Raw genomic sequence first — 21,885 nt, forward strand, 5'->3', positions numbered from 1 at the left:
AATTCATCCAGCGTACGGAGCAGCTGTGCAGGCCGTGTAGGAGCTGGGGAGACAGTGATCTGTGCTGTCCTCCCTCTGCCCTGATGAGTCTTGAGCTGTCAGAGAGTGCTTCACAGAACTGAAGCTTCTGCGGCCTTCTCTTGCAGCATGTGATGGTCTTGGAGTGCACGTGTCATATTATGTCCTACTTGGCTGATGTCACAAATGCCCTGAGCCAGAGTAATGGCCAAGGCCCGAGTCACCTGTCGGTGGATGGGGAAGAGCGTGCCATTGAGGTGGATTCGGACTGGGTAGAAGAGTTAGCGGTGGAGGAGGAGGATTCCCAGGCTGAGGACTCCGTAAGTGCAAAGTAGGAGGGTGGCTGTCCAGCATGGTTAAGTCTTTAGTACTCTTTCCACCCTGGGTGGGCATCAGAACTGTCAGTCCTGTTGCTTTCTGGCTGCTCACAAGCCTAGGGCAAGACTCTGCTGCTGTGCTTTTCTAGGCCTGCGGAGCAGACATGGTGAGCCAGGTGAGGTAACTTCTCGATAAGTGTATGCCTTTCTTCTCTGGACCTACTTGCTCTGCTTCATCTATATAAGATCAGAAAAGGATGCATTCTTCATGGGGATGGTTGGGGGGCCCAGAAATCATTAGGGTTCTTGTTGTCTGTCTCCCTCACCCCCCTTCTTTCTCAACAATACCAGAAGATTGACTTCACTTGAAATTGCAGGAGGCTTTCAGACAGGTGGCTGTTTCGTCAGGGCAGGTTCCCATTAGTCATGGGTGTGTCTCTCCATGAGATGTTGGAACAGGTGTGTTTTTAGGGGTCCCTGTGTGGAGAGGGGCATTTCTGAGTAAAAAGACCTGTTAATCTTTGCAGGATGAAGATTCTCTGTGCAATAAACTCTGCACCTTCACCATCACACAGAAGGAGTTCATGAACCAGCATTGGTGAGTTCTGTTAAAGTGAGGGTTGCTGGGCCTCCACGATTGGGACTTGGGACTTGCTGATTTTGTTTGTTGTAGGTACCACTGTCATACCTGTAAGATGGTCGATGGGGTGGGGGTGTGCACAGTCTGTGCGAAGGTGTGCCACAAGGATCATGAGATTTCCTACGCCAAGTATGGTTCCTTTTTCTGTGACTGTGGAGCCAAGGAAGATGGCAGCTGTTTGGTGAGAGATGGGACCTTCTCAGCGTCAAACGGGCAACTTGATAGTAACAGGAATATCTAAGGCAGACCAGAAATTTCCCACATCAGTTCTGTGTGGCCAACACTGATTTATCATACTGTTATTTGTGATGTGTCCATTTGTGGCCCAAGCATTTCACTTAGAGCATTAAAAACAGCAACCTCCTCATATTGTCAAGGCTGGATGCTCTGAGCGGGCAGTGAAGATGGGTGTTGTGAGCCCCACGCATGGAGCTGGGCTTTGGATCGCATGTACACGTGTAGCCAGTTCCTCTCTTGCTTTCAATAGCTTAGCAGTGTTTCCTCTGGCTTGTAGCAAGAGCTCAGGGACACTGACACTTTCTGTTGACAGGCACTGGTGAAGCGAACTCCTAGCAGCGGCATGAGCTCTACCATGAAGGAGTCAGCATTTCAGAGCGAACCTCGGGTTTCAGAGAGTCTGGTGCGCCATGCCAGCACCTCACCCGCCGACAAGGCCAAGGTCACCATCAGTGATGGGAAGGTTGCTGATGAAGAGAAGCCCAAGAAGAGCAGCCTGTGCCGCACAGTTGAGGGATGTCGTGAGGAGCTGCAGAATCAGGTGGGGCTTTCTGATTGGCACGAGTGCACAGGGCAGAGCCCAGCAGGTCTGAGTCAGGAGTGTCTGAGGCGCTCCTGGCAGCCCAGTTTCTTCTTTCCCATTCTTGGAGTGTGTATGCCAGTTGTGTGTATTGCCCGTCTCTGTGGAGTGGTTTACCGCTAGAGGTAGTGATATTTTAAGAACATACTGTCTTGGCCAGGGGTCCTTATCTTGGCCCAGAGTGCAGGAAACCAATGAATGACTGTGTTTTCTATTTGTCCCATTTTGTATGCGTAGGAGAGAGGTAGTTAAGCATGCTGGGTGTCTTGAGTGAATCATGGTGCCCATGGGACCCCAGCTTAGAAACATTTCTCTCCTCATAGCACATTGACTGCACTTAGAGCTAGGATTCTAGAGATGGGAAAGTGCTTTGCTAAAGGCAGTAACTGTCAGGATTATCGCATGTGACCCACGATTTTTCTTTTCTTTTTTTTCACTTGTGTATTTCGATTTCTCTCAGGCCAATTTCTCCTTCGCTCCTCTCGTGTTAGACATGCTCAATTTCCTCATGGATGCCGTTCAGACCAACTTTCAGCAGGCTTCAGCCGTGGGGAGCAGCAGCCGGGCACAGCAGGCCCTCAGTGAACTGCATACAGTGGACAAGGTTGTGGAGATGACAGACCAGCTGATGGTGAGTATGTCAGGGTCATGAGGTTTGGTGACTGTATAACCTGTGTGTCATGGTGTCCTATGTGCCAGAGCAACTGGGGGATAGAGTCAGTTTAGTCCCAGGCTGTGGTCACAGCCTTCCTCTGAGCAGTGCAGTAGCTCACAGGTGAGTCTATTTGACAAGAATCTGGGTATTCAGGGAGCCAGCCCTCCTTTTATTAAAGCATATGAACGTATATGAACTCCTGAGATGTGAGGAGCTCCATTTTGGGTTCACTATAACAGAAAAAGCCCTTTGTATAAAATCTAAACCCTCTTGCCTGTGTCTTCTTTCCTAAGGTTCAGTGGCTGGCAAAATAGCTTTGTGGTGTTGTTGGCCTCCAGCCCTAAATTAAAGACAGTTTTCCTTTAGCTGTTCTTACAGCTTGGGATGCAGCCTACCAGTCATGTGCTTTAGGGCTGGTCGCCCAGCTTTGTGCATCAGCCTTCTGAGCTGCAAGGAGAAGTAGAGACAGCAGCCAAAGGGAAGGGATGAGGTCATGATCGAAGTCAGAAGGGGCCTAGGAACAAGTGGGTTGTACCTGGGAATACACGTGGGACACAGGCCTAGAGCAGGGGGTTTAAGGTTTTAGATAGTGACGTCAAAACTAAAGACGTAAGCTGGTGACCCATTAAGTTGTGAACTTCAGTTTTGCCAGGTGGGATGTGTGAAAATACTCTTTTATATCATCACCATTATTTTAATAAGTGAAAATACATTTCAACATTGAAAACAGCCAGGACTTAAGTTATATTCATGAAAAATGGATCCTGCTGTTCTAAGCAGACTGAAAATAGTAGACTTTAATTAGCTAAGCACTGTGGATTGGAGGCCAAAGCCCATTACTTGGCTTTGTTTTTTAGCACTGGCTGGTCTAAACTTGTTATGTAGACCAAGTTAGCCTGGAACTCATATTCATCTGCTTCTGCCTCCCAAGTGCCTTAAAGCCGTGTGCCACCATACGCTGCTACTTTCCCTTTGTCGTTGTCATATATGCATGCATATTATTTTGATCAGATTCACAACCCCCCCCCCCCAACTCCCAGATCCAGCGCTGTTGAATGAGTAAAGGGTGCAGTGCCACTCAAGTGAACATAGATGAACCCATCAGTGGTACTTGCTTTCTCCAGTATTTTCTCTGCTACTCCTGTCTGCCAGGTTCCCACCCTGGGCTCACAGGAAGGTGCCTTTGAGAACGTTCGGATGAATTACAGCGGAGACCAGGGCCAGACTATCCGGCAGCTGATCAGTGCCCATGTGCTCAGGCGGGTGGCTATGTGTGTGCTTTCTTCCCCCCATGGGCGCCGCCAGCACCTGGCCGTTAGCCACGAGAAGGGCAAGGTAGGTCCCATGATTCCTTCGCAGTCATTTTATTTCCTGATTTTTTAAATTTATTTTTGGTCCTGATTATCTTAGGTGCTAAATGGAGAGAGAGAGAGGACCGTGTTCTGTTTGGTCCTGTGGGGGGAAGCATCCACGCTTTGGTTGTGAGAATGCTTTCGAGACTGATGTCATCAAATCTTCTGGCTTGGGCCTGAGTCGTTTGGTTATCCCTAGAGCTGAGATGACTAGGGAAACGCTCTGGCAAAGGCCGTGACTGGCTGCTGTTCAGGACAGCTTAGTTTCCATTTGTGCCCATTTTGGGGCACTGAGAGGCAGAAGCCTTTATAGGAAGATTCAGTGTTCCTTTCTCAGCCTGTCCTGCTCTCCAGGGACTCAGAGATGCTAAGTTGGGGAATGCTGGGTATCTTTTCTCTGTTCTTGCATCTCATCCTGGCTGTTGTGTGAACCTTAAGCGACAGTGTGGGCAGTCCTTAAAGCAGCTGGTCCACAAAGTGTTTTATGGGGCGCTTGAGCACAGTGGTGCACAGGAGCAACTGGCTTACAAAAGATTCTGCCCAGAAAAGTCCCATTCAGTACTCATTTCCTTTGTCCTCACTGGGAGAAAGGGATGAATGACCTCTCCTGTCTTTCTTTTGGGAGAAATAGAGTCTAATCTTCATCTAGAAGTTTCCTAAGAGACTAAATCCATAAGCAAGCCAGTGACCTCCACCCCTCCCTAAGGAGCCTCCCTCATAGCCTGCAAGGGGCTAGGGTCAGGCTCAGCAGCTGGCGGTTGCTTTGCAGATCACGGTGCTGCAGCTCTCGGCGCTCCTGAAGCAAGCTGATTCCAGCAAGAGGAAGTTGACTTTAACTCGCTTGGCTTCAGCCCCAGTTCCCTTCACTGTGCTAAGTCTTACTGGAAACCCCTGCAAGGAGGACTACCTGGCAGTGTGTGGGCTCAAGGTAAAGACCCAGGGCAGGAGGGACTCCCGGAGCTGTGGGCTCCAGCCAAGTCTTCCCTGGCCTCAGCTACACCCTCTCCTCCCCATTGAAAGCATGGAAGCTACTGGAATGTAGAGGTCTTTCCCTGAGCTCACGCCCCGCTTCTGATTGCTCTGATCTTGGTGTGTGCTGGGAACCTGAGCGTCTCAGCAGCCTGATACGATCTGTGGCCAGGGACTGTTAGGAAGAAAGGGAAGCGGGAGCTTGGGGAAACTGGCCCACTTTCCCAGCCCCTTCTAGACCATTTGTTCTTTACCCCATGCCCAGGACTGCCACGTGCTCACCTTCAGTAGCTCAGGCTCTGTTTCCGATCACTTGGTGCTACATCCCCAGCTGGCAACAGGGAACTTCATCATCAAAGCTGTGTGGTTACCTGGTTCACAGACTGAGCTGGCCATTGTCACTGCAGACTTTGTCAAGGTGAGTGGTGCTGGCTTGCTTTGAATTCTAGAACAGTTGAGTTAAAAGCAGATCTCTTTCTGCTATGTTGCTGAGTAGGTAGGTAGCTGCCAGGTGTCTGCAGGAATTGGTTCTGTACACATTTGTGACTACTTGTTAGGAATTTGTGTATCTCCTCCTGCTCACTCCTTGAGGAATGTGGAAGACACTTTGATGTGCACTGCAGTGCCTAACACCTTACTAGTGGGGCATGTTGACTGGAGGGTGAATGCCCATAGTCTGAAGTTGTAGCTGTCAGAATGGGATGTTTTGGGGGTGAGACTGAAACAGGTCACCCTTCTTTACCCCTCCTGTCACCCTGCAGATTTACGACCTCTCTGTTGATGCTTTGAGTCCAACCTTCTACTTTCTCCTGCCGAGCTCCAAGATAAGAGACGTTACCTTCCTTTTCAACGATGAGGGCAAGAACATCATCGTCATCATGTCCTCTGCTGGGTACATGTACACACAGCTTATGGAGGAGGCTAGCAGTGCCCAGCAGGGGCCCTTCTACGTCACTAACGTGCTGGAAATAAATCATGAGGACCTGAAGGTAAGAGCCACTTTCTTCTGTTCGTGTTTGATTTGTTTAGCAACTCCTCTATGGTCCCCTTTTGGTACCTTACTTTTTCTTGTGTGTCCATCCATGCTTGTGCACTTAGCTTCTTTTTACTTCATAGCAAAAAATGAAATCCCCAAGGCAACTGGGCTGTAAGGTAAGGAAGGTTCTTGCTTCTCAGCATCTGTTAACAGTCAGCGTCTTCCCAGTATTGTTTTATGTGTATGGGTGTTTGCTTGCATGTATGTCTGCGCTGGAGGCCAGGAGAGGGCAGCAGATCCTTTGGAGTTGGAGTTAAGAGTTAGAGTTAGGAGCTGCCATTTGAGTCTGGGAATTGAACCCAAGTCTTCTGGAAGAGCAGCCAGTGCTCTTAACCACCCCGCCTGAAAAACTCTTTAATTATAGCCATGACCAGTTCTGGCTAATGCACAAAAAGAAACCTGCCTTGAACAGAAATCCCCATGAGCTTCACAGCCCCAAGTTAACACTTTGAGCATTAAACTTGTTTTACAAAGACAGAAATCCCGAGGCTTGCTTGTTTAGGTAAATAGGGAGATTTACAGTATAGAGTATTGTCAGTTTCCCTAAGACACAGCAGGGCTGGTTTTCCAGGTCACCAGGGTTAACCTGCCTACCTGGCCAAGTTGTGTTCACCCTGGGAGAGGTGCATGTTACTTAGTACTGTCAAGCAGGGTTGGCTTCTTGCAACTGCCCATCAGAGGCATGCTCCTTCAGCTAAAATTTACTTTAGTAGAATGTAATATTTTCTAAGCAAGTTTATTGGTAAATGTTTTATAACATTTCTCTACCTGTCACGTTCACTCATCACTGTGAGGCTCACTCAGAGGGCTCTGTGTTTAGAGGGGAAGTGAAGTCCTGCACATGCCTGCCTTTGCTCTTGCAGGACAGTAACAGCCAGGTGGCAGGTGGCGGCGTGTCCGTGTACTACTCACACGTATTGCAGATGCTTTTCTTCAGCTACAGTCAGGGCAAGTCCTTTGCAGCCACCGTCAGCAGGAGCACTCTGGAGGTGTTGCAGCTCTTCCCCATCAACATCAAAAGGTGAGAGTGAAGGAGCAATGCTGGCATCCCAGATGCCCTCCCTTCTCATCCTCACCCCTCTCCTCTCTGCTACTGTGTCCCACACTGGGACGGACTAGGCTTGCACTCCTCCAAAGACAGACAGCCACCATGTTTGGCAAGTTGGGCTGGCTGCTTGGCTGGTTCTTTACCGTGGAGGCCTCAGACTGTAAGAGGTAGACTTTGAGGGGCTAATGGGGTTCACTGTTACACAGAGAGAAAAGCTGTAGTCAAGGCTGTGAGTTGAACAGTGTTCAAGTTTCAGTGCGGCACTCACCCTGCCCCGGCCTTTCATTTTTTCTCCTTGAGAAGCCCACACAGCCCTGCCCCATTAGTAAATAGTGCACAGCATCAGTCCTGGTGGTGTGGGTAGACCTGGGGCAGCTAAGTACATTCTTCAGCTTGCCTGATGCCAGATATGGAAAGAAGAGGGCAAGAGTCTCTTCTGCTTGGTACCTGCCACTAAAGAGCTGTTTTAGATCTGTAGGGAATGAACCTGGTCTGGAACAAGGTTAAATGGACAGGAGAACCAAATAGGACACCCTGTAGCCCACCTTAGGCAGATCTATGGCCTGGTGTAATTGATAGCAAAGTCTGAGTGAGGACTCTTGCGGGCACACACTGGACTGATGGTAGTGCCCACATGGCTCTTAGTAAACTAACCCATGGAAAATCTGAGTCCTTGGCCAGGGATTCTGTTCTGAGTTACTAGCTAGCTACTTATAGGACGGCCTTTACTTTTTATTGATTCTTTGTTAGTTTCATATCATGCACTCCAGTCCCCTGTCCTTTTTTCTTTCTTTTTTCCTTTTTTTTTTGAGACAGGGTTTCTCTGTGTAGCCTTGATTGGTCTGGACTCTATGTGCACCAGGCTGGCCTAGAACTCACAGAGATCCGCCTGTCTCTGCCTCCTGAGTGCTGGGATTAAAGGCGTGCGCCACCACACCCAGCTTTCCCTGTCCTTTCTTATCCACTCTATGCCATTGCAGTCTGCCCCCAAAAGAAAACAAAAAGAAAAACCTAAAACAGCAACAACAAACACACCTGATGGAAGCTGCAGTGTGTGACACAGTATACCCTTTTGTCTGTACTGCTTGCAAATGATCAGGTCAGAGTCAGTCATTGGTCTGGCGTGAGGCCTCTGGCCTCTGCTACACTATCAATACCGGATCAACACTGGACTCCTCTCATATCCTGTTGGGTGTATAGATAGGACTGGTTCCTTAAGTTCCAGCAGCTCATAGGTGGGGTAGATATTGGGGTGGCCCGACTCAAAGCCCTGGATTGGGGCCTGAGTGGTAGCTGTTCTGTATCCACACCACCAGGGCACGCTCACCCAGTGCCGCAGCCTGCAAGGGGCAGGGCCAGCTTTCCTGCTTTCTCGCCCTGGGGGTGGCTCCAACCCTACTGTGCTTCTCAGGCACCCGGAAGTGAGGGGGAAGGGGAGTGGTAGAAGGCCAGCTCTCCCTCTCTCATGCTTCCTTCCGCATAGCAGATGAGGGGACAGCCCTTCCTCACTCATGCCCTCCTGCTGATTGAGCTGTGCCCCCCTCTGCTGTGCGAGGACTGTCTTTTTAAAGGAGGAACTGGGAAATAAGGAGTGACACCTTGTTCACTTTTGTTGTCTGCAGCTCCAATGGTGGCAGTAAGACTTCTCCTGCCCTTTGCCAGTGGTCTGAGGTCATGAACCACCCTGGCTTGGTGTGCTGTGTCCAGCAAACTACTGGTGTGCCTCTAGTGGTCATGGTGAAACCAGACACTTTCCTTATCCAGGAGATTAAGACTCTTCCTGCCAAAGCAAAGGTCAGTGCCCCTCTCCCAGTTCCCTGCCTAGGACTCTGTTCTGTCTGTGGCAGTTTGAAAAGATGTTTTCATCTCTGTATGCTGGCACAAATCCGTAATTGAGCTCTGGGGAGGCTGAAACAGGAAGAGGGGTTGGAGGCCAGCCTGAGCTACATAGTGAGCCCCCATCTCAAGAAAATTGTCTCTCCTCCTAGCTGCCGCCTTTGCTGCCCCTTTGCACCCTCACCTGTTGAGCCTGGAGTTTTTACCCCTTCCTCTGGCTCTTGAGCTACAGGCGTGAGAACTAACACTCCCCGCTCCTTGTCCTCGCCTCCTAGATCCAAGACATGGTTGCCATTAGGCACACTGCCTGCAATGAGCAACAGCGGACAACCATGATCCTGCTGTGCGAGGACGGCAGCCTACGCATTTACATGGCCAATGTGGAGAACACCTCTTACTGGCTCCAGCCGTCCCTGCAGCCCAGCAGCGTCATCAGCATCATGAAACCTGTGCGAAAGCGCAAAACAGCCACAATCAGTAAGGCCCTGCCAGAGCCCCATGCGCCTGTGCCCAGCAGGCTTCTAGACAGTGACAGTAGGTCCTGTGATGGCTACAAGAGCACTTGGTGAGATGAGAGGTTAATTCTAGCCCATTGTCTGAAACAGGCCCACGTGGCATCCACCATTTGCTGTCCACTTTGAGCCAGCAGTTGTTGGATTTGGGGGTTAGGGAAGGTGGTGTCCCTGTGCATTTGATGTAACTGAGGGTAGCTCCCTTCCGTTGGGCACTTTCCTGCAGAGTACTGTGGCAATCCTAGGTCTCACTGCTGCCTGGGAGAGCACTCTTGGAGGAAGAGGAAGCAGGACTTTAGGGGTGATTCTGGCTAAGTGAAGTACAAGCATTGCAGGCATCATCAAGTCTTAAGTTTATTCCAGAGTGTCCATGTTTGAAATAGATTCTCCTGGGTTCTAAACTGACACTCTGTCCGGATACCAGGCTTTGACAGTGTGTCACATGGTTAGGGGTGGTGTGCTGGAGAGCTGACCTTGAGTAAACACCGTGATGGGGCAGATGATAAAATCCTGACTGGTTAGAGAGCAGAGTGTGTGAGCAGGGGCTCGGTGTTTAGCTTTGGGGTGAGGGCAGAGGTGCTGAGACTACACACCAATGCTTTCTGGCAATCTGCTACTGTCTCTACAGCAGCCCGCACATCCAGCCAGGTGACCTTCCCCATTGACTTTTTTGAACACAACCAGCAACTGACGGATGTGGAGTTTGGTGGTAATGACCTCCTGCAAGTCTACAATGCACAGCAGATAAAGCACAGGCTGAACTCCACTGGCATGTACGTGGCTAATACCAAGGTGAGGAGCACACAGGACTAGCTCACTTCCTGGGTAGCATCCTCTGAGCAGTGTTATTAAACGACTTGTTGGTCTTCTCAGTACTAGGGTTGAACCCAGGCCCTTGCACATGCAAGGCAAGCATCCCCACCATTGAGAGGTCAAGCTGACTCCACATCTTCCTTCAGAATCAGACCTAGAACATGTACTCAGAATTGCTCACTTCTGGTCAAATGAGCCTTGAGTAAATCAGCCTTTCATGTGCTGAAGGTTTTAAGTCCCAGCAGACTAAACGCGCACCATTGTTAGCAGGGTTGCTGTGTACAGGGCACTAGGGGGTGGTTAGTGCTAGGAGGAGGAGCCTGGCACTCGGCCTCTCGTGTCTGTCATGACATGATTAGGATGGTGTTCAAAGAAATTAGGTCTTACCCAGGTAGCTGGTGAGATAATGGTGAGAGGAGGGACCCTGGAGATCTCCTGACATGTCCGTTTGTCCCTGCAGCCTGGCGGCTTCACTATCGAGATTAGTAACAACAGCAGCACGATGGTGATGACAGGCATGCGGATCCAGATTGGGACTCAGGCCATTGAACGGGCCCCCTCCTACATCGAGATCTTTGGCAGAACCATGCAGCTCAATCTGAGTCGATCCCGCTGGTTTGACTTCCCCTTCACCAGAGAGGAAGCCCTGCAGGCGGACAAGAAGCTGAACCTCTTCAGTGAGTCAGCCACCCTGGGCAGCATGAAGCCTTCTGTTGTGACAAGAGCAGACGACCACTAGGTGGCCCTCCGCTGTTAGGGCTCCCTGTTCTGCCTAGTTCTCCCTTTATTTGAGGTGTAAGAGGCAGGCTGCCAGGAAGGGAGACTGCTTGTTTCTTCCTTTGTGGTACTGGGAATTGAACCCGGGGCCTTTTGCATTTTGGGTAAATGCTCTACCACTGAGCTATATCCCCAGCCCTCTTTTCACTTTTTATTTTGAAGTAGGGTCTCCCGTTGTATTGACCAAACAGGCCATGAGCCTGGAATCCAGCTGCCTTAGCCTCCTGAGTATTTGGGATTCCAGCTCAGTGTCACAAGACCTTTAAGAAAGAATAGGAGCGATAGCAGAGAGGAGGCAGGCTCAGTTAGCTGTCACCTTTGCTGTTGCGTTATCCTCATGTATGGATCCCTTCTGTGTAGACAGGGTCTCGTGTTTCCCTGGCTGTCCTTGAGCTTATTGTATAGCTGAGGGTGACCTTGGACTTCTGATCCTCCAGAGTTCTGGAATTAGAGGAGGGTGTCACAATGCCAGTTTATGTGGTGGTCGGGGTGGAACCCAACAAGTACGCAACTTAGTGAACTGCATTCCTAGCCCTAGGCCTTCTTCATGTGTCTGAGCCTGGGTGCTCTTTGTTACTTACTGGCCACTTAGCTGCAGTTCTTTCTCCCAGATAGTTGCTATTTGTGTGGATGGCGATGACCGGTCCTCTGAACAAAGAAAGTGCTTAGAGACTATTGGGAATAAGGGGTGGGAGGGGACACCAGTGGGCACCAGAGGATCCTTAGAGTGGTATTTAGGGTCTGTCCTGAGTAGGAGACATCAGACTGTGGTCTACCAAACTGCCCTGTGCATTTAGTAGTGCCTGTGCTGCAAGTGCCTCAGCAGACATGGTTTCTGAGTCTATGAGGTGGATGTGGTTTGTGTCTGTGCCTGACTGCTCTGTGCCTTGGAAGGGTGCTGTGAGCTCTTAGTATATGCTTCCTAAAGGCTTCTCTTGCTTATTGCAGTCGGTGCCTCGGTGGATCCAGCAGGTGTCACCATGATAGATGCTGTGAAAATTTATGGCAAGACCAAGGAGCAGTTCGGCTGGCCTGACGAGCCCCCAGAAGAATTCCCTTCTGCATCCGTCAGCAACATCTGCCCTTCCAACTTGTCCCAGAGCAATGGCACTGGGGAGAGTGACTCAGCCGCTTCAACTACAACCAGTGGCACTGTCCTGGAGAGGTACCAGTGTTGGCAGGGTTTGGCTACAGAGCCCTTCTTGAGTCTCCCGAGCCTAGTCTGTGAGTGTCAGGTTCTCACACTGTCCCTGGAACATTCATTTTCTTCCTAATATGCACCAGAGCCCGGGAAACGGGCTCAGCGGTGTCTAATGCTGAATCTTTGTCCAGGCAGAAGCTTGGTCATTACTTACTGTTCCATAAGTGCTTGGAATAGCTCTAGGCTGCAGACTAGAAAGTGCTTACCACCCGTGCACACTCTAGATTAGGATCCAGACTGAAACAATAGCAAACATCCTCCCTCTGTGTCAATTGCGTCATCTTTTCATCTTTCTGTGTGGAAGTTGCTACTCTGTGGTAATAACACTGCTGGCAAGGGAGGCTGCTGCAGCATCTTGCAAGAGAGTGCAGTGTCCTTAGACCTCCCTACGGTGGCATTCAGAAGCACGTGCTTGGCTTCTTTGTGCTGGCTGGCTGCTGGTTTGCCATGGTAGATGAAGCAGGTCCTGATGTAAGAATGAGCTTCTTACATTGTAAGCCCTGAGATAGCCGTGCTTGGAGTCGCTGCACTAGCAGCCTCCCCACTTCTGCCTTTCTCCCCTGCCCCCCCCCCCCCACCATTCACATATCGTTTGCTTAGGATGTGTTTCTAGGTTTCTCTGAGCTTCACATTTGTTTCCTTTTTTTCCCCCTTTGCTTCTCCCCCAAGTTCTGAAACTGAGTCCCTAACCAAGCTGGACCGGTTAGTATGCCCTGTTTCTTTTCTCTGCACGAGTGCGTGTGTTGTCAAAGAGCAGCGTCCGCATTGGTGTGGCTTTGCGCTGATTCACTTCTGTTCCAAGTCCTGCTACTTTCTGTTCTGGTTATTGCATGGCTGCAGAGCTCTCCTTGTGTAAACTGGAGCCTACCCAGGACTGTGAGTGCACCCTCGGTGTTGGCCACATCAGCCTCTTGGCTCTGTCTTCCGTAACCCATTCTTGCTGCTCATTCTGTACGATGGGTGCGAAGGGATGGGGGTAGAGAGGCGAAGCGCCCTGCCAGTTCATAAGCCCCTGGAGCTTACTCCATTCCCCTTTTCCTATGCCTCCTCCATCTTCCCTCTGTCTTTGGCGCCTTCCTTTACCCATGCCCCTTTTTGCTCTGGCTACCTTCTCAGTGCTTTCCTTCCTGTCCAGACCCCAGCTGTCAGGACGTTGGTCATTTTCTGTGCCACTTAAATTCACAGGAGTAAGCCTGGAGCATGTTATCCAATAGCTGCTGTTTAATGGCTGGACTTGCTGCTTCTTCCCTAATGGAGAAGTTCCACGTTCTAAATATGCTTTGATTACCCTTTGATTGTCCCAGCGGCATGTGCCTAAGATAGATTGTTTGCTTCTGTACTTAAAGCCCATAGCAAACGCCTGTGTGCTTTCCCGGCTGTGCAAGCAGAAGCCGAGCCTTAACGTTGCCAGTGTAAACAGATGGCGTTAGCTTCTCCCTGGTGCCTCCCTTGGCCTGCTGATTTCTGAGCACCTGAGCTTCGGGCACTGCTGCATTGAGACTTAAGCCCATCTCAGGATCCCTGCCACAGGCAGCAGAAGGAAGCACATTTATCCTCTTTGAGGAAGAAAAGCCCCGTCTTTGAGTGGCGGATTATGAACATGGCCTCAGGTTGATCTCGGAGCAGGAGCCAGGTTTCTTCTGGCCTGTAACACAGGCAGCGATATGCACGGCGCCTGTGGCAGGCCTTATTGTGCTTTGATTTTCGTATTTGGCATTCCGTAGCTGTCCCCAAGGTCCTCACAACTGCAGCTTTACCAGGCCGACACGAGGCAGAGAGAACAGTGTTTGTACTCAAGCCAGGCTTTCTGTCTCCCCAGGCTGGTTGTGAGTTCTTTGGAAGCCCTGGAAAGCTGCTTTGCTGTTGGCCCCATCATCGAGAAGGCAAGTTACTTCTTCAAAGCACACGGGAGCTTTCTGAAGAGGCAGGAAGGGCTGAGGCCTGCTGCCTTGGAGCTCAAAAATACTGACAGCACAATCTTGATGTGCTGAGCATCCCTGAGCTGCTGCACCTGTGTCCTAGGAGGGTGACAGTCTAGACATCATCTTTGCTGCTCTTTCTAGTCAGTGGTGGGTAACCTAGCTTAGCTGGCCTGGAAGGAAGGAGGGAAGGGCAGACAGCGTTCTGCGCTGCCCTGAGCGGGTGAGTGATGGCCCTGCTGTCTGTCATGTCAGGAGAGAAACAAGCACGCAGCACAGGAGCTGGCCACTCTGCTGCTCTCCCTGCCAGCGCCCGCCAGTGTCCAGCAGCAGTCGAAGAGCCTCCTGGCCAGCCTGCACACCAGCCGCTCAGCCTACCACAGCCACAAGGTAATGGCTCTCTCCCTGGGAGGCCTTCTGTAGAAATGGAGACTGTCCTGCAGGGAGTCAAATAAGTTGGCTCTTCATCTGTAAAGCAAGGGCCTACTGGAGCAAGCAGGAGGAAAGAACTCACTGAGACCAGAGTCACAAGTTTCTCCTGCAAGAAGGATGAATGCTGCTCTAGACTGAGAAAGCCATCTAGTGGGCCACTGGCACATTGCTTTATTTTTCTGTCCTTCTAACAGGATCAGCAAGTCTTTAGAGAGAGAGAGAGAGAGAGAGAGAGAGAGAGAGAGAGAGAGAGAGAGAGAGAGAGAGAGAGAATGAGAATGGGGGGTGGGCTGCTTCTCCATGGGAGAGTGCGAGGGTCAGGAATGTGCCCTAGGTGGTTAATATGTTGGTGTCCCGAGCACTCAGCTGTGGGCTAGGGTGACAGGCATCATACATACGTGGCAGATGGTTTGTTGAATAGGGTTATGGCTGGGCCCAGAGGGTCTCGTACAAAAGCCAGTATCTGCTAAGGGAGGTAAGCTGGGCCACTTTGGGTAGATGAGAAATGTGGCAGTTCAGACAAGTAGGAGGAAAGGTGCTGAGGGCACTGCCAAGCCCATCTTTTTGTGCCTCTGTCTCTTAACATCAAGGAATGAATTCAGCCTGCCAAGCTTCCTAAGGGAAGATTGTTTTAGAGGCATCATTCTTGGAAGTGATTTAGAGGCATCATCCTTGGAAGATTGCTGCTGTGGTTCTGTGGATGGAGCGGATGCTAGCTTCCTGTTAGTCTGGGCAACTGTTTATGTGGCTGCTGACTCTTAAAAGACTATTCATTTTGTATTGGGCAGTTGAGCATTGAGCAGAAGATTGGTTTTGGTAGCTGGTGACAGTTCTTACAAGGAGTTACCAGCCCTCTCTGTGCTTATGGTGACCTCTGTGACCCGGCTGTTTTATAGGACCAGGCCTTACTGAGCAAAGCTGTTCAGTGTCTCAACACATCCAGCAAAGAAGGCAAGGACTTGGACCCTGAAGTGTTCCAGCGGCTGGTGATCACAGCCCGCTCTATTGCCGTCACACGTCCTAACAACCTTGTGCACTTTACGGAGTCAAAGCTGCCCCAGATGGAAACAGGTGAACTTGGCCTCCATGGCCGTGGTCCTGAAACCTGCTCAATGCACCTTCTTTGCCCTCTGTCATGCTCTTCTGTTCTTGTTGCCTCTGATGACAGATAATTTGTTCCCTTTGTAGGGCCTCTGACGGTGCCCCATTTTAACTAAACCAACCATCCTTGAATTTACTAAGTGTCCTGAATGTCAGCTGGCCTGTTATTAAGAGTGAAGCTAAGCTTGGTTTCACCCTGGTGCCATAGCAGAAGTGCAGCAGAGAGTGGGGTTTTCTTTTATTCTGTCACTTTGTATAGTGGTGCAGATGGTCATGTTCTTGGTGAAGCTAAGCTTAGTTTTTCCCTAGTACTTGGAGGCTGTGGCATTGCTTTGGCGGTGGCACTTTGTGAGTGTGCACAGTGGCTTCTCTCAGTGCTGCTCTCATCATGTGTCCTCACGTTGGCTGGCCATGGCTCAGTACCATACCCGATATGCCATTACTAGAAAAAGCTTGTTGCTGCTTCTGTAGTCCCTATCATCCGCGTGTTCCTGTGTGCCATTGCCTTCCTGTCTGTCCTCCTAACAGTGCAATCCTAGAGTCATTCTAGAGGAAACTCAGACGTTCCCCTAGGTTTAGTCAAACATTTGGAACAGGCATCTTTGACTCTGCTGTAAAGCTCCTGAATGCTCCCTCTCTATCTAATTCTAACACACAATGTTTTCTGTGATGTTCCTTTCCCAGACTGTTTTTTTCCCAGATGTGCCTGCTGGAATCTAGGGATAGTTGGCATATTGATTGGGGCCCCACTTGAAACTCCCTCCGCAGGCAAGCTTCCTTGACCTGAGTTAACCTTAAAACAAATTAAATTCTGTCTTAGATTTACCATGTTAATAATTTCCTTTCTCCTGCGTAGAAGGAGCGGATGAGGGGAAAGAGCCGCAGAAACAGGTGGAAGGAGATGGCTGTAGTTTCATCACTCAGCTTGTGAACCACTTCTGGAAACTCCATGCATCTAAGCCCAAGAATGCCTTCCTGGCCCCTGCCTGCTTGCCAGGTATCATGTTAGCAGGGGTACTTGGATCTTGATACAGTGAAGTAGGTATAAACTCTGCAGCAGTTTGACCTTTGCCTCCAGAGAAGTACAGAGAAGTCTGTGAGCTCAATGCATTGCTGCCCATGGGAACTAGCGGTGTGGCTTGAGAGAGAGAGAGAGAGACAGTCTGTGTGTCTGTGATACAGGCTTTCTTTATGTGATTGCATAGTTAAACATGGGGAATGACTACGATGATGACAGGGCAACTCTGTAATTGTTATTTTAAAGACAATGTATTTGAAAGACTTGGTTGAGAACCATTTCAGAAGGTAGGAACATAGAACCAGCCATGAAAGTGTTTTTTGGCCGGGTGTGGTGGCACACGCCTTTAATCCCAGCACTCGGGAGGCAGAGCAGGTGGATCACTGTAAATTCGAGGCCAGCCTGGTCTACAAAGTCCAGGACAGTCAAGGCTACACAGAGAAACCCTGTCAAAAAAAAAAAAAAAAAAAAAAAGAGAAAGAAAGAAAGTGTTTTTGTTTCCAAGCTGCTGTTGCCTTGGTTCTCTTGTGTGTCACATGCCTAAAAGTTGGGGGAAGAGGGAAGACCCCACAGCCAGAGAAGAGTACATGTCTAGGGCCCATTGGTGTTTGAAGATCTCTCGAGGCCTAAACCCAAAAGGCTTTGCCAACACCTCGGGTTTGGGGAACATAGGGGGTGTTATCGCCCACCTTGAGTTTCCCTGCCTTGTCTGTGGCTGTCTACAGCGATTCCTACTTCTCTGGGGCAGGATCTGCAAGAGCACTTAGAGAGTTGGGGAGACTTAATTAAACCCTGCAACTACAGCTGACAGGCTACGCCACAGTGTCTGTTGTTGGTATGCTTTGCTGTGTGCTTGCCTGATTTTTGTCTAGCCACAAAATGGGTGCTTTTGTCTCTGGCTTTCAGGGGTCTAGAATTGCTTTTGTCAACAGATTTTCAGGTGATCTTTTTCTTCCCTTAGGCCTCACTCACATTGAAGCGACTGTTAATGCGTTGGTAGACATTATCCATGGCTATTGTACCTGCGAGCTGGACTGCATCAACACAGCATCCAAGATCTACATGCAGATGCTGCTGTGTCCTGTACGTATCAGCACAACCCCAGCTGATGAGAGGGGCTGGAGCAATGGCTCAGTGGTTAAGAGCACTGCCTCCTCCTCCAGAGGACCTGGGTTCAGTTCCCAGCCCCCACACAGTAACAGTTGCCTATAACTCTAGTTCCAGAGGGCCTGACACTCTTAGGAGCTGTGTAGAGGTGTCGCGTAGACCTACACGCAGGCAAAACACCCACACACATAAAATAAATCTTTTAAAAATTGATGGGAATCAGCAATAACAAGTTCTAACTGAGCTGTGGAGACAAAGTCTGGGAAGGGAGGACTTGGTCCTTGTTCAGTGCTTCCTTCCCCGGGAATAGTCTGGGGCCTGTGGCAGAATTAGGCACTATTTAACTGTGTGTAAGAAGGCTGAGTCACTGTGCCCATTACAGAAGATAAGTGTTGAAAGTGCTGTCTGTGGCATGGAGCAGAGAGGAGCATATGGCTTGATTGTGTGATGAGAAGTCAGAGCTCATTTGTAGAGATCCAAAGTGGCTTCAGGGTCAAATGGCCTTGCAGTTGACCCCAGCAGCTAACAGACAGGAAGGTGGTGGTGGTCTTACTGGGCCAGGTCTGGAGAGGCGGGTCCCCTTCATGCTGCTGCATTTGGCCAGGAGGACCCACGTGAGGGTAGACAGACTTGTACCTTGTGTCAGCTAAGCTTGACATTTCTTTTCAAACCTAGGACCCTGCTGTGAGCTTCTCCTGTAAACAAGCTCTAATTCGAGTCCTAAGGCCCAGGAACAAGCGGAGACATGTGACATTGCCCTCCTCCCCTCGAAGCAACACTCCAATGGGTAATGTGAAGTCTGGGTTTAGGTTGGACTCTGTGTGGGCCCATGGGCCCAGAAAGGAGGTGCCGCCTTGGGATGTGCTGCTCATGTTGACCAGGGCTTTTCAATTTTCTCTTCTTCTAATATTCTGTACAGTAGGGTGGTGTATAAAAATGTATAAGGTAGAATAAAAAGACATCAGAGTCGTGGGAACATAAAGGTGCTGTGGTAAAATGTCCAAGACACAGCACAGAGTCGGCATTACCAGCTTCCACAAGACTAAGTGAAGATCTTATATTTGGCTGAAGCATTCTAAATGCCCTTGGAAAAACATGTAAAGGCAGTTAAAAAGTCTCTGCAGTGTGAGGGCAGCATTTGGGGGGCACAGCATAGGATGGGACAGACACTGAATTTGAGACTAGCCTAGGCTATGTGGCAAGATCCTGTCGCCACAGTAAAAAAGCCAAGGTCTCAGTAATTAAAATTTTAAAAATACATTGCTGTTGGGCCTGTATTCTTGGCACTCAGGAAGATAATACAGCAGGAAGGTCAAGTGCCCAAAGCCAGCCCAGGCTATCAATTAGGACCTTGTCTCCCAAACCCAAAAGACACAGATTAAAAACTGACAGTGAGAGCTAGTGAAGAGGCTCAGCAGGTAATGGGGCTGCCTACCAAGCACTACTCAACTTGAGTTTGAGCTGATCTGTGGGACCCATGTGGTAGGAGGATCAATCATATCAGTAGCCCTCTGACCTCCACACATGTGCTGTGACGCCACCACAAAAATAAATAATAATTGTAAAAAAAAGTAGTCACAATGACTAAACATGTTTTACTTTATTTTGTATTTAGAGCAAAACTACTTTTCCTAGCATAATCTCATCATTAAGGGTCAATGTGTTATTTATAAGTAGAGTCCTGAGTGGACTTCCCCATAATACATTAGGTAGCAAATTTCAGACTTTCCTCATGATGTACTTGCATGGCCAAGTGCCACACTTGGGAAGAATAAAGAGAAATGAGTTATAACAAGTTTAGAGATAATGTTGTATTGTTGTTTTACCATGGATTCTGCATAAGAACTTAGAGAAATGCTTTGCATTTTGTGGTGCCATCTCTGAAATCCGGTGCATGGCTCACCCTGACAGCTTGTCTCCACATGGACTAGCTGTGTCTCAGGTGCTAGTGATGGCATCTGTCTTGGAGACATCATGGCTTCCCTGCAGTGCTAGAAATTGAACTTAGGCCTCCTGCATGTTAAACGAACACTGTACCACTGAGCTGTATCCCAGTCCCTCTGCCTATCTTGAGGTAACTGACGCCTTTCTAGATGGCGGGCTAGAAGGTGGCTCAGTTGGTAGAGGGCTTGCTTTGCAAGCATGAGAACCTGAGTTCAGATCCCCAGTGGGGAAGCGGAGATCTGTTGATAGCCAGTCGGCCTGAATCCGTGAGTGACAGAGGAAGTCGTCTGATAGCTACCTGGCCTGCACACACGCATGCACGCACACACACACCCTATAGTATAGAAAGTTAATATTTCTAAGAAAGGACTTGCTTTCCGCAACCCAGCAAATGAAAGGCAGTCTCCATCTTTTTCTAACAGTGAGGGATTTCACCTGGGCTTCTTCTTTAGTAGAAGGGCTTTCCACAGCCATCCCGCAGAGAAGGACGCCAGTAGGACCTGTCACAGTGGCCTCAGTTTCCAGTCTATGGCTTCAGATTTCAATCCTGGTCTTGGTTTTTCTCATAGTGAGTGCATAATTTAGAAATTGTACAGACCTAGCTGTTTGGGAAAATGAAGTCTAGGCTGCAGGGACAAATGCAGACTACCAACACTCTTGACTTCTTTTCTTGTCCGGGCAAAGGTCTTCTGAGAAATGGAATTTGAAGGGCCTTTGGGTATTCGATTTCTCTGTTTTTTGAAATCCTTTCTGGACTGGAAGTCTTTTCCTGTTAGGGGAAAGCCGTGGCTGCTGATGACCATCTCCCCAGATAGACCCTGCTAGTTGCAAAAAACAAAAAATAGTGGGCCTCCAGCCTAGTGCCTTTAAATTTGCCCCTGTGGGTGCAGCATACCAGTGGGGGCCTGCCTTTAGGGCCCCAATTCTTTGAACAGTCACATGTCAGGGAGTACCTTCAGTTACTGTGGTTTCTTTGACTCAGGAGACAAGGATGATGACGATGATGATGACGCAGATGAGAAAATGCAGTCCTCAAGCATCCCCGATGGTGGTCACATCCGTCAGGAGAGCCAGGAACAGAGTGAGGTGGACCATGGAGATTTTGAGATGGTGGTGAGTCTGGCAGCAGGAGACTGGAGGAGGAGCCTCCAGCTCCCCTCTAGTTCCTATTCAGCAGCCTTACTGTTTGCTGTGGGACACTGATGGAGCTTTCTCTCTACAGTCTGAGTCGATGGTCTTGGAAACAGCTGAAAATGTCAACAATGGCAACCCCTCTCCCCTGGAGGCCCTGCTGGCAGGTGCCGAGGGCTTTCCTCCCATGCTGGACATCCCACCTGATGCAGATGACGAGACCATGGTTGAATTAGCCATTGCCCTGAGCCTGCAGCAGGACCAGCAAGGTAGAAGGCAATGCCAGGAACACAGCAGCCTTGCACAGGAGAGAGGGTTTGGCAGTTACTGATACCCTGCTGACATAGCTTGTCCCCAAATGGGGAAGAGGTTGATCTGGGTGAGAGCTGCTCAGAGGTACAGGTGGAGAGTGAGGGATGGCTCTGACAGTTGTAGGCCAGAAGCCAGTCTCATAGTTCCTACTGGTTTGATTTTTGGATGGATACCTCTTGATAATTGAACTTGGTGGGTGGACAGCAGTGGCCAGAGGGGTCATGTGCTGGTGTTTAGACTCCTAAGAACAGCATATGGCCAAACAATGCTGTGGATAGGGCTGAGAGGACCCTGTGTTCACTCTCCACTTGTTTCCCAGGCAGCAGCAGCAGTGCCCTGGGCCTGCAGAGCCTGGGACTGTCCGGCCAGGCACCCAGCTCTTCCTCTCTGGACGCAGGAACCCTCTCTGACACCACAGCATCAGGTAACTGTCCACAGCACGGAGCTTGGCTCAGGGTCCCAAGACCCTGCAGCCCTGTTCAATGCTGTGAGAGTGTGAAGGGCAGCTGCTTTGACAGGCCATCCTGGACTTCCTGCTTCTGCTACAGCTTTAGCCATATGCTGTGAAAGGCAGAGTGCTGTTGGCTTGGCATCAGCGCTTGCGGCCCCGCTTCCTCACACTTTGCATGCTGCCTGGCTTTGGCTGATACCCAAGGAGAGGTCCAGGGGAATCATATTGGCTGATGGGCCATAGGACTAGCTTTGCAGCATTCTGCTAGAGTTGTAACATGTCTAGACAGTATGGAAAGAGACAAGAAATAACGCTAGGGCTGGAGAGATGGCTCAGTGGTTAAGAGCATGAATGTTCTTCCAGAGGACCTGGGTTCAATTTCCAGCACCACATGGCAGTTCACTACTGTCTGTAATTTCAAGATCTGACACCCTCACAGACATAATATGCAGGCAAAACACTAATGTACATAAAATAAA

At 49.7% G+C, this 21,885-nt stretch overlaps 1 protein-coding gene across 1 annotated transcript in view; it reads left to right on the forward strand.

The window, feature by feature from the left end:
• Positions 1–21,885, forward strand: part of UBR4 (ubiquitin protein ligase E3 component n-recognin 4) — a 114,626-nt gene that overhangs the window by 42,591 nt on the left and 50,150 nt on the right. The window contains exons 35-58 of the mRNA XM_084787977.1: positions 147–338; positions 863–933; positions 1,009–1,156; positions 1,526–1,753; positions 2,253–2,423; positions 3,600–3,782; positions 4,569–4,727; positions 5,034–5,186; positions 5,530–5,757; positions 6,668–6,825; positions 8,475–8,646; positions 8,964–9,165; positions 9,829–9,992; positions 10,474–10,690; positions 11,739–11,955; positions 13,811–13,874; positions 14,166–14,300; positions 15,239–15,413; positions 16,300–16,440; positions 17,423–17,544; positions 18,244–18,355; positions 20,495–20,625; positions 20,735–20,912; positions 21,275–21,379. Coding sequence (XP_084644103.1) covers positions 147–338; positions 863–933; positions 1,009–1,156; positions 1,526–1,753; positions 2,253–2,423; positions 3,600–3,782; positions 4,569–4,727; positions 5,034–5,186; positions 5,530–5,757; positions 6,668–6,825; positions 8,475–8,646; positions 8,964–9,165; positions 9,829–9,992; positions 10,474–10,690; positions 11,739–11,955; positions 13,811–13,874; positions 14,166–14,300; positions 15,239–15,413; positions 16,300–16,440; positions 17,423–17,544; positions 18,244–18,355; positions 20,495–20,625; positions 20,735–20,912; positions 21,275–21,379 — 3,826 coding nt within the window. The remainder of the gene's footprint in view (positions 1–146; positions 339–862; positions 934–1,008; positions 1,157–1,525; positions 1,754–2,252; positions 2,424–3,599; positions 3,783–4,568; positions 4,728–5,033; positions 5,187–5,529; positions 5,758–6,667; positions 6,826–8,474; positions 8,647–8,963; positions 9,166–9,828; positions 9,993–10,473; positions 10,691–11,738; positions 11,956–13,810; positions 13,875–14,165; positions 14,301–15,238; positions 15,414–16,299; positions 16,441–17,422; positions 17,545–18,243; positions 18,356–20,494; positions 20,626–20,734; positions 20,913–21,274; positions 21,380–21,885) is intronic.

The sequence above is a fragment of the Acomys minous genome, assembly GCF_964271855.1.
Source record: "Acomys minous genome assembly, chromosome: 6".
Classification (NCBI taxonomy): Eukaryota; Metazoa; Chordata; class Mammalia; order Rodentia; family Muridae; genus Acomys; species Acomys minous.